Source organism: Sus scrofa, chromosome 10, assembly GCF_054392235.1.
Source record: "Sus scrofa isolate SSC_HxYL_T2T_F1_AM1 chromosome 10, Sscrofa_HxYL_maternal_Yorkshire_Landrace_v2.0, whole genome shotgun sequence".
NCBI classification, from domain to species: domain Eukaryota; kingdom Metazoa; phylum Chordata; class Mammalia; order Artiodactyla; family Suidae; genus Sus; species Sus scrofa.
In genome coordinates this window covers 90,459,136-90,471,174 of record NC_139392.1, presented here as the reverse complement: position 1 = coordinate 90,471,174, position 12,039 = coordinate 90,459,136, and the positions used below count along the sequence as shown (strand labels likewise).

At 53.8% G+C, this 12,039-nt stretch overlaps 1 protein-coding gene across 1 annotated transcript in view; it reads right to left on the bottom strand.

Moving 5' to 3' along the window:
* Positions 1-2,491: 2,491 nt before the first annotated feature.
* Positions 2,492-12,039, bottom strand: part of ITIH5 (inter-alpha-trypsin inhibitor heavy chain 5) — a 75,768-nt gene continuing 66,220 nt past the window's right edge. The window contains exons 10-14 of the mRNA XM_003130820.5: positions 11,195-11,760; positions 8,801-8,854; positions 5,784-5,900; positions 4,983-5,360; positions 2,492-3,418 (exon numbers count right to left, since the gene is read on the bottom strand). Of these exons, the coding sequence (XP_003130868.3) occupies positions 3,117-3,418; positions 4,983-5,360; positions 5,784-5,900; positions 8,801-8,854; positions 11,195-11,760 (1,417 nt within the window). The 3' untranslated portion in view covers positions 2,492-3,116. The remainder of the gene's footprint in view (positions 3,419-4,982; positions 5,361-5,783; positions 5,901-8,800; positions 8,855-11,194; positions 11,761-12,039) is intronic.

The window sequence follows — 12,039 nt, the reverse complement described above, 5'->3', positions numbered from 1 at the left end:
TGTCTGGTCAGGTCACTTCTGGGCTCTGGAAGGCGCTCTTCTCGTGGCGCAGTTCACGCTGTGCAGAACAGGAAGCTCATCTCTCTCCTCTCCCAAGGCCACTAATCGCGCCACGAGGACTCCACCGTCAGGACCTCACTACCTCCCACTGGGGTGCAGTCAGGCTCCTGCTCCTAATTCCGGGGGGCAGAAACGTTCTGCCCACAGCCATCTGTTCAGCCAAGACGTGAGGTGGGGCAATACATCCTGGGCCTAACCCACCTACGAGGACGCGTGATGCGGCTGAAGCGCTAATGTCACGTCACAGAAACGAAGGGGTGCCCTCTTGCGTGCCCAGAGCCCGCTGTGCTGGAGGGTCAGGATGCGTCATCCGCCCGAATGCCCAGCCCCGGCCTCCCGAACGAGCGCACCACCGAGAAGACAGGTGACACCCCTAACGTGAGTGGATAGAGAACGTCCGGTCCCTTTTTTTGGCGGGGGGGGAAGGTGCCTCTTTCAATTAGGGGACCCTTAATGATGACCCATTCAGACGGCTCTCTCAGCTGAGAGAGGGGATCGGGAGCCAGGGGTGGAGACTTGCTAAGGAGCCCAGCTCGTCAACCCTTCACGACTCATTCACATCGGCGAGGGGCGGTCTGGCTGCGGCCCAGAGGGTTATGAATCCGACTGCAGGGGCTTGGCTTGCTGCAGAGGTGTGGGTTCAATCCCCAGCCGATGCAGTGGGTTAAAGGACCCAGCGTTGCCACAGCTATGGCTGGGATTCAGCCCCTGGCCTGGGAACTTCCATGAGCCATGGGGTCAGCCACTAAAATAAATAAATCGAGTTAGCAATGATGTAGCTTGAAGTGTATCCTTCTAAGCCCACCCTCCCCCTCTCTTCTTAGGGATGAACCCACAGCATGTGGAAGTTCCCAGGCCGGGGGTTCGAGTCGGAGCTGCAGCTGCTGACCTACACCACAACTCACAGCAACACCGGATCCTTAACGCACTGAGCGAGGCCAGGGATTGAACCTGCGTCCTCGCAGATACCAGTCAGGTTCTTTACCGCTGAGCCGCAATGGGAACTCCCTCAACCTTCCCACTTTAAAAAATGGTTTTTTGTTTTGTTTTATTTCTGAATAGAAGAGTAGGTGACAGACACCTCACTGGAATGCTTTTCTGTGCTCTGAGATCAGGCAGCCACAGAAGCCGGGGTACCGGCCCCGCTCTGCAGCTCCGAAGCCACACCTGGGACACAGCTCCAGCTCTAGGCACTCACACAGCGGCAGGCCACGTGGCTCCAGGGATGTCTGCCCAGATGGGACCCGGGTTTATGTAACAGGAAGGTCCCCGCAGAGCCTGCCCAGGCCCTGGCCAGCCGGGGCCCCGCTCCTCCTCCTCTGAGCTCCGCGTTGGGGGAGCAGCTGCCAGCATCCTGGTGCTTCTCATGCTGCTCCCTGCCATGAAAACAGGCAGCTGAGTTGAGTCAAAGATAACGCAGCTGCCGGCCCGGTCTGGTGGGGTCACAGAGTGGAGAGAGACGGAGACGCAGACAGAACTGAGCCTCCATCCCGCCCCCGCCCCAGCTCTGACTCTGAAGCTCCCGCAGCTGCCGGGCCCGCAGACTCACGTGGCTGTCATTCTGCTGCGATAAACAACGCCCTCCACTCTGATTCTCCTCCCAGGGCTGCGTCTGCTTCCACGTGGCATGAAAATTCTAGGGTCACCACCCACTGGAAGAAACCTTCCATGAAGCCAGCACAAAGGCTTTATTTGATTTGGTCTCACATCCAAATATCCCACTTCTCTGACCTGACTCTGCCTTTCTGTGTTTGGCTCCAACGCCGCCCGCATCCAGCTGCACCCCGACTGCAGGGAGGCCCAGGCTTCCTGACCCTCCATGGTCCCCAAAAGACCAAGCCGAGAAAAAGCTGGGAGTGGGGTGGGGGGAGGGGGACCCCGAGGCCACCAGCAGCCTCCCTTCCCCTTGATAGTGTCACTGGATTCACAGGCTCCACGGGGGGAAGGGTGGGCCTCCCTGGCTTTTGAAGCCCCCTTTACCCCTGATGTCAGCCCTTCCCCGATGGAATCCAATCTGTCCACGCTCTGGAACCAAAGCCCCTGGCTCACGCTGACTTCCTGGCCTGGCCTGTTTGGGACGTGGGAGGGCCTCTGAGATCTGGAAACTGGTCCTCACTTCCGGCCGCACACGTGAAGCCGGAGCCCCGCAGCTCGGCTCCGTGCAACCGCTCACTTCCCCTCCCGGTTCTGCAAGAGCCTGATTTATCATCTCCTGGGGGACCGCAAGCAAATCAGGTCAGGGTCAGGACCAAGGCTGGAGATGCAAGTGCAAGACTCATCATTCCACTGGCCGGCTCTGCAGCCCCAAGACAGGCCCGCGAAATACACCCACCAGGGCCGCCCTGTTTATGAGACGAAGCGCTCAGCTTTCTGGACTAAGTAGGAGCAAAGTCAGGAGGTTTACAAAGCCCATTAGGAAGATAGCAGTATCTGGGCTGCAACGTTTCTATTTGAATCCATTTTTTTTTTAAATGAAAACAAATGTTCAAAGGGCAAGAGATGACAGCAGAAGAAAACTCTCTCCTAAAAGACCGAATCGTGTACAATGATTAAATCTATGTGCTATTTGCCTGACCCACGTCCTGGACCGGAGAGGCTCCCCTGAGGTTGGCCACACACCCGGAGAGAAGGCAGCAGTGCAAGACGGGAGATTCCTAAGCATCAGTGTAAGGCAAAGAGCAGGCTGCCCAAACTCGGCCACTTCCACAGAGAAGACACACCTTCCGGCCACCTTCCTTCCAGAGTCAGCCCAGGGTGGGCTGCGAGACCGACAAGCCAGTTGGTACCAGGTAGAGGCTTCTTGCTGTTAACTGTGCTTTGGTGCCATCATCTGTCTCTACTGGAGATGGGGGGGGAGCAGGAAACCCCATTCTCGCATTCATGTCCCCACCCCACCCTTCGCTCAGGCAGCTGGCGGACCTCCTCACCCACCAGGGGTGGGACATGGGTGGGGGCCACCGGCCAGGAGACCAGGCACGGGCAAGTGCCAAGAACCACACCACGGGGTCCCCGGTGACGCTTCCCTGCCATGCACCCTAGCGTTAAGGCGGCTGGTGTCAGAGTCCCCGGGGTGCGCCCGGGCCGAAGGTGGTCTCTGAGTCAAAGGGATGCGCCGCCAGGTAGTCCTTGTACTCCCCGTCGATCAGGTTGGCGGCGTTGTTCCCGGCAAACCAGCAGTCCACCTGCTCTTCCCCGTTGTAGATTTTCCTCTGCTTCCACACCACTGGGACCTGGTGTCCCTTCACCTTGAGGATGGCCTTGGACCTCCCGCCCGCCTCGGGGACCGGAGGATTGGTAGGGTTCTTGCTGAGCCCGGCAGCCTCCTCGGTGAGACGGGCCTCCTGGTTCAGAAACTGACCTGAGAGGACAAAAAGAGGCATCAGGTCTAAGTCAAGGGCAAGCAAATGCTGTTGAACCAGTGACCTCAGTTCTGGCACCGGGGACCAGCAGATGATACCCGGAGCGAGGGGATTTGTGACATCAGGGTGGCGGGGTGGGGGGGTTCGTTGCCTGCGGTCCTAGGCTGGATTCTCCCAGAGGCACCCACTCCTTTTCCAGTGTCCGGGGAGGGTGTGGGGAGGAAGGATCTAAGGCTGTATGTCCAGTGGCCTCCACTTCTGGAAGCCAACACAGGATAGATGCCCAACCCACAACCAGAGACAACTGGCCTCCTACCGAGCTGGACGTCGCGTTTGGGGCAAATACACAGGGGAGAAGGGTCAGGCCTTCCCCCGCCTCTTGCTGTCGGGCCCTTTCCACACATGCACTTAGTGGGTGTGCACTGAACAGAGGGGGTGGAAAACGGCTGCTGAAATGCTCCAGGTCAAGGGCGGGCATCGTTAAGGACAAAGGGACAGTAGTTTGTCCAGGGGAGGAGCTCTCACTTGGCAGGCAGGCTGGTCGGAAACGTGTTCGGTTCGAGTGCCAGGAAATCCTGCTTTCTAAACAGAGCCCTGGCAGCTCCCTATTTACCTGCGGGCAATGGGCTCACCCAAAACCACGTGTGGAGGAAAGCTGGGCAGAGTGGGTTGCCCATGGTTCCTGACCTTGGAGGTGCCACCCAGGGAGGGCCGGGGGCTGCCCTGGGTTTGCATCTTCTTGCTGAGACTAAAGAATCAGACCTGGAGAGAAGGGCTCCCCCTTTCTTTGCTCCCTTTCCCAGAAGGCCAGTGAGAATTAGTTTATAAAACCCATTCCTCTTCTAGAAAGTTGTCAGGGGCAAGAAATACACTTTTCACACAAATTTGAAAAGATACGAGCTCCCCAGGGTCCATAGCACTATTTACAGCAGCCAAGACATGGACGCAGCCTGTGTCCATCAGCTGATGAAGGCATAAAGAAGATGTGGCACATGTAGACAATGGAATATTACTCAGCCATAAACAGAAGGAAATTCTGCCATTTGCAGTAACACAGGTGGACTTGGAGGGCATTATGCTAAGTGAAATTAAGTCAGACAGAGGAAGACAAGTACTGTATGATATCACTCCTGGGTGGAATCCAAAAACAGACAACCAAGTAGTGTGTGTAACCAAGAGGAAGCAGATTCAGAGATACAGAGAACAAAGGCGGGCTTACGGGTGCGGAGAGGGGCGGGGGAGGGGCAAGAGAGGCCCGAGGGAGTGGGAGCTACAAACTACGCGGAGGAAGACAGACTCAAGGACATAGCATTGTGCTACGCGGGGAGCAGAGCCAGTAGGATGCACTAACCATCAATGGGCTGTAACCTTAAAAATGATATAAAAAATAAAAAAGCAAAAAAAATGTTGGCAGTATGCCCCCCAAAGGAGAGACTTTTCACGAGCTACTAAAGACCACGTTCCTATGGAATTTCCCAACCGAGGAACGAGACGGTCAGCATTGTCTTTGCTTGAGGAACCTGAATTCTGTCCCCCGAGTCCGCGGCGCGAGCGGTGGCCTACCTAACAGGCCGTGGCAGTTGCCGGAGAGGCCCTGGCCGTTGGCGATGTAGAAGCCCAGGTGGTTGCGCTGGTAGGGGGCTGGCTTTTTGTACAGGTGGAAGAGGATAACGAAGGCCACGGTGCCCTGGACGGTGACGGTGACGTTGGCGTTGGCGGACACGGACACCTCCAGCCCCCGACTCCCCACCACGGTGCTCTGGTTGCAGGGGAGGACCTGCCTGTCCCCACCGTCCACGATGACTCGGCTGGGCGTGATCTCCAGGTACGACCGCTGGGGCTTGTTGACCAGGATGGTGATGGCGTGGAAGTAAGTGCGCTGCTTCTTGTGGCCGTGGGGGGGCGCGGGGGCTCCGATTAGCTCTCCGTTCACTGTCACACCTCAAAGGGGGTGGGGGGAAACACGGGTTACCAAAATGCCCCCCCCTCACGTGACGGCGCCTCATCAGAATGCCCCGCCTCCTCTGCGTCTCTAGAACCATGAACTTGTGCCCACTCAGTGCCTATGAATATGCATGAGTGCGTGCGTCTGACCAATAGCCGGTGCGCGCAGGCTGACGTGGGTCTGGGCGAAGGTAAAATACCAGGGAGCTGGCACGTTTGTCTGCTTTCACTCCAGCGCCTGGTTACCGTGCCAGGAAGGCGTGTGCCAACCTGACACGGCATTTCTTAGCCACCTGTTCCCACTACCTCTGATCTGGAGATGCTGGGACTCCATGGAGCAGGGTGGTGGGAGGCAAACGTTAGCATTTGTTTTTTTAATCCTGTAACCCCAAAGTTCTTCCCTTTCTGGGCAGAACCTACCGGAGTCCGCGTGGTCGGAGACCAGCCTGAGGATGTCCCCCGGCTGCCCGTCGATGTTGAAGCAGACGGTGAGCCTGCTCCGGGGGAAATCCACGACAAAGTGGGGGTCTCCATCGGCTGCCAGGCGGGACCAGCGCGGGGGAGGAAAAGAAAGACAAGGCATTTACGGGGTGCCCTCCCTGTATAAGCACCCCTTTCCCGTGAGCTACTGACTTCATCCTGTCAATGGGGGGGTCTTCCTTGTCTAGGCGAGGACGGGCCCTGGCGGATGAAGCGATGCACCAGTGACACAGTTTGTGGAAAGTGAATATGCGAACACAGGTTCCTCCAAGTTCAAATACAAGTGCTCCTTTCACCAGACGGCAGCAAACACAGACCCCTGAGCTCTGAGAGGGAAGCGGGGCCCAGAAGGAAAGGGCAGCGCTGTCTACCCCCGCCCCCGTTCCTGCTGAGCCCATGCTCCCCCATTCCCCGAGGGGTCCCCTCCAACCGCTGGCTCCTCCTTGGGGCACCCAAGGGAAGAGACGCGGGTGAGAACATGCGCTCCTGCAACCAGAGCGCCCCGGGGACTCCAGACGTTCATGGCGCCAGATGGAGGCCACCCTTGGGTGACAGCAACGACCAGGCACTGTTTAGGGCTGGTGACAAGTGAAGGACAGAGAGTCCCCGGGAGGTTGGGCGGTGTGGCCAGTGGTGACTGCGGAAACCTGTCCTCTGGGTCCTGCCGACCTTCCTGCTCTCAGATTTTTGACCACAGATAAGCCCACAAAGCTGGGCTGGCCTGCTCCTGCCCGTTCAGCTCGTCTTCGCCTCTGCAGAAGATGGACAATCTTGGCTCTTACTATTCAGACCAACAGTTCCCAGGAATCCACATCAATTTCCCTTTCTTCCAAGACTGGAGAGCTGATTTCTCTGTGATTTATACACCAAACACAATGGGTTTCTGACGTTCTCTCTACTTTACGTGTATACATATGCATTTGCATTTGTATGTGCTGGGGGGTTTGGGCCAGGAGTTTTGGTGTTTTCAAGCTACAAGGCAATTAATGTTCTTTTTTTTGCTTTGTAGGGCCGAATCCATGGCATGTGGAAGCTCCCAGGCTAGGGGTCTAATTGGAGCTACAGCTGCCGACCTACACCACAGCCACAGCAATGCGGGATCTGAGTTGTGTCTGTGACCGACACCACAGCGCACCACAACGCTGGATCCTTAACCCACTAAGCGAAGCCAGGGATCAAACCCGCAGCCTCATGTCCTAGTCGGATTCGTTTCTGCTGCGCCATGATGAGAAATCCCCAGTTAATGTTCTTGGAGTATTTGCAGAAAAACCCTTTCTGTCCCTAGTATGGCTCAAAAAGGGCTCTTGTAAAAATCTGGCTGATTTCACTGCGAAGTGCCTCAGGCCCTCAGTGAATGGCAACATTCATAAAGAAATACAAGATACCGATCTTTTGTAGGATGAAAAGATGGCACACATTAAAAATTAAAGTTTTGGAGTGTCTGCAGATTATGAACCTGACAGGTATCCAGGAAGATGCAGGTTCAATCCCTGGCCTCAGTCTGTGGGTTAAGGATCCCACGTTGCCATGGCTATGATGTAGGTTGGCATTCAGCTACAGCTCCAATTCAACCCGTAGGGAACTTCCCTATGTTGCAGATGTGGCCCTAACAAGCAAAAAAAAAAAAAAAAAAAAAAAAAAAAGATTCAATTCCTGGTCCATATTTCTGGCACTCTCTGGGTACAAATATGACCAAGTGACAGTTGTCTGAAAGTCTTCATGCTCACACATTATGTCTACTCAAATCTGCCAAATGCCTTTACAAGGAGAGCGGCTGCTTGCTCCAACGCAGAGAGGCGAGGTCTGGAAGTCATTATTCCGTGCGGCTCCCGAGAGGAAAGTGTTCTTGCATTCCAGAAAGCGTGTGTGTTCAGAGCAAGGACGCACTGCTCATCCGAGACTGTGTTTCCTCTTCCCGCAGCTAATCCAGGTTGGTGCCGGCCATCCGAACGGGTCACCCAGCACACCAGCGGCCAGGCCATAAGAAAGACCCACCGGGCAGATGTGTGCACTTTCAGAGTAAAAGCCGGCCCTTGCGCCGCTACTCCATCCAGATTTTTATTATCATCCCAGGAACTGGGCCAAGGGCAAGTTTTTGGTATTGTTTCCGCTCTTTCCTTCTAAAGCCAAGGATTAAGAAAATAATAAAACAGTAATTAAAAACCAAGCAGCCCTACGTGTCGCAGATATGAAACACCAGAAGCTGGAAGCGCGCATGCTTCAGATCTCGAAAATAAATGTCTTTTGGACTCCGTCGTGATGAACCTGGGCCTCTGTCCACCCATGCTTCCATCAGAGGTGCTGCCAGACTCTGGAGGCCGTGTTTTCCACAGCGTTTATGTAATGGTTTGATGATGACCCTGCATCTGAGACTGCCTGGTGCAGACAGCTTGTGCTGAATGGAAACGGGCCTTCAGTGGAACTAGAGACTCTGATCCTGAGTGAAGTAAGTCAGAAAAAGACACATACCATATGATATCACTTATATCTGGAATCTAATATACGGCACAGATGAACCTTTCCACAGAAAAGAAACTCATGGACTCGGAGAACAGACTTGTGGTTGCCAAGGGGGAAGGGGAGGGAGTGGGATGGACTGGGAATTTGGGGTTAATAGATGCAAACTATTGCTTTTGGAATGGAGAAGCAATGAGATCCTGCTGTATATGCACTGGGAACTATGTCTGGTCACTTGTGATGCAGCCTGATACTGTGAGAAAAAAGAACGTTTACATGTATGTGTGACTGGGTCATCTTGCTGTGCAGTAGAAAACGGACAGAACACTGTAAACCAGCTATGATGGAAAAAATAAAAATCATTATTAAAAAAGAAATGGAAAATGGGCCTTCACATCTCATTCAATGAGCTGAAGTCCTAAGTGGCTTCAGGGGATTCCTGGTGTCTGCTTCCCAAACATACACACTCTCAAATCACATCCTCGCAGTCCTTCCTTTACCTGATGTTTTGGAGATTTTAATTCTTGGGTCGTATGGTTTCTTGAGAGCAGGTCCTGGAGAGGAAGAAAGAGAACCACCCCGTGACTCTTTACGGAGGAGGAAGTAAGAGGTACCGAGGGCTGAGGTGAGTCAAATACAGCTTTCGGATACATTTGTCATGATTTTAAAACCTCTCTTCTCAAGGAGGAGCTTGGCCTCACAATACAAAGTGAAGATGCAGCAGGAGGAGGCTTAAATATTTTATTCTCTCTCTCTCTCTTTTTTTTTTTGGCTTTTTGCCTTTTCTAGGGCCGCTTCCATGGCATATGGAGGCTCCCAGGCTAGGGATCGAATCGCAGCTGTAGCCGCCAGCCTACACCAGAGCCACAGCAACGTGGGATCTGAGCCACGTCTGCAACCTACACCACAGCTCACGGCAACGCCAGATCCGCAACCCACTGAGCAAGGGGAGGGATCGAACCTGCAACCTCATGGTTCCCAGTCGGATTCGTTAACCACTGAGCCACGACGGGAACTCCAATATTTTATTCTTTTAAAAGTAGCGAATGTTATTTTTGTCTCTGATTTCTGGGTATATAATAGGAGAAAATGTTCCATCCTACTTAAGGGATAGTGGTGGGGGAGAGAGAGGAGAGTTGTCTAATGCGGACAGAGTGTCAAGTTTGCAAGACGAAAAATTTGGGAGATCTGCTTCACAACAACGTGAATATACTCGGCACTGCTGAACCCCTACATCGAAACATAGTTACGGTGGTGGATTTTGTGTTAAGAGTGTTTTTTGCAAGACATCAGGTTAAACCCTCCGAAATATAGACATCTGTAAAAGAAACAGAGTGATAATCCAGTTCTCTAGCCATGTGCATAATTCATAAAGCAGCAGGCAAAAATAAATATCCCAATTAAAGAATAACCTGAAAGGAAATTACATTCTGTCAGTAAAATGAGTATCTTCTTTCAAACTGTCTGTTTTAACAAGTTTATGCTCCGGTTCACTGACGTGTGTTCCCGGAAAACAAAGATCGCAGTATCTCAAGGTTTTGAAGGCCCCCTTCTCCGCCGGGTCCCTGGCCAGCAGGACACAGACAGAATCAGGTGGGCCACGAGAGAGGCACATCTCCGTTTGGACAGCTGCTCTGAGGAGCCTTCAACTGTCACAGACACTTTTAAAAACCCTAAAATTAAAAATTTTTAAATATCAGACCTTTAAAAAAAGGGGAGGTTGTCCTGAATACTTAAGTGATGCTTCAGGGAAATCCCCTCCCTCCCTTTTTCTTTCTTTTTCTTTTATTATTATTATTATTATTATTATTTTGGTTTTTTTTTAAGGCCACATCTACAGCATATGGAAGTTCCCAGGCTAGGGGTTGAATTGGAGCTGAACCTGAGGTCTATACCACAGCCATGGCAACGTGGGATCAGAGCCACATCCTCGACCTACGCTGTAGCTTATAGAATCACCAGATCCTTAGCCCACTGGGCGAGGTCAGGGATTGAACCCGAATCCACAAGGATACCAGTCGGGTTTCCAACAAACGGAGCCACGACGGGAACCCCCAGGAAATGCTACTCTAACAACTCTTCTGGGCCATGAGTTGGTTGTGTCCCATCTGTGCTCTCAGCTCCTGGGTCTCCTGTCATTTGAATTTGCTTTTCCCTGACGCTGAGACAAACCCCGCTCTTTCTAGAAAGGCAACATTGACCTTTTCAATACCTTTCTAGTTCCTCGCTCCTCATGGCGTTCTCATTGTCTAAGGAACATGAAATCAAACACACACATGAAACAACACAACTCTGAAATACTTGAAGACATAGAAAGGCACTTAAAAATGAAGATTTGTTTACATGTCTATTCATCCCCGTGCCTCCAATAATGCCTGGCTCATGGCAGGCACTTCCTATTGACGATGCGTCGATAGACTGACCTCACCTTTCCCAATTTCTCTACAGAGACCCATCGTTGATAACAATACCCACACAGCACGTAAGCACCAACCAGTCTCCGAAAGCTAGGAGCTGCTGGTAGAACACTGTGTATAAAAATTATTATTATTATTTTAGGGCCACACCCGAGGCATATGGACGTTCCCAGGCTAGGGGTCAAATTGGAGCTGCGGCTGAGGCCTGCACCACAGCCACAGCCACACGAGATCCAAGGTGCATCTGTGACCTACACCCCACTCCCCGCAACGCTGGATCCCCAACCGACTGAGTGAGGCCAGGGATCGAACCCGGATCCTCATGGATGCTAGTCAGGTTCGTTACTGCTGAGCCACGATGGGAACTCCCAAGTTTATAGAAGTTATAAAACAAGAACTTAAAACAGGTGACCTTGGCCTGAAAAGGAGCCACAGCGGCCGGCCGCCCTCCCCCCGCCCCCGCTGCTGTGCTGTTACCTGGCTGCAGGTGGGTGCCCTGCAGGCTCTGCATCACCATTTCGGGCCCCATGGCCGCGGACATGCCGGCCAGGCCGTAGGTGGCCTCCGGGGTGTGTGCCTGCGGTGCCGGCCTCAGCTTCATGGAGGTGAACGGCGTGAGGAAGCGCCCGGCCACCGCCAGCGCCTGTGCCTTCCGTCTCAGCCGGTCCCTCTCCTGCTCCTGGTCACTCTGCAGCCAGGAGCTCTGCAGCTCCTTCAGCGTCAGGTAGCTCCAGAGGCGCTCCAGGGGGTTGGGGTCCTCCTGGCCGCCGCCTTGGGGCCCGGGGCCCCCGGGGCCACCACTCCCCCCCCACCGGGGCTCCACGGGCACGTCCTTCTTGAGGACGACAAACTTCTTACTGTTGCTGGCCGTGACCTCCACGTGCAGCCGGTCCTTCGCCCTGTCTGCCAGCTTTCCCGCCACGATGATCTCTGAGCCGTTGAAGTAATTGGGGAACAGGGTCCTGGTGACCTGCTCCACCGCGTCGGGCGGATAATCCACGCGGATGTCTGAGAGGAGAGGGGTCCTGATCTCGTCGTAGAACCTGGAGAGGAGGAGGGGGAGGGGGTCAGGCCTGCCCGCCGCGGGTGGCACAGCCCTGGAGGACGTCTCGGGCCGTCGGGGCGGGTCTGATCTCAGAGGCAACCACGTCCAACTTTCAGGCAGCAGAACCTTTGTTTTTCTTCTTTTTCTTTCTAATTTATTTTATTTTATTTATTTTTAGGGCTGCACCTACAGCATATGGAAGTTCCCAGGCTAGGGGCTGAATCAGAGCTGTAACCACCGGCCTACACCACAGCCACAGCCATGCCAGATCCAAGCT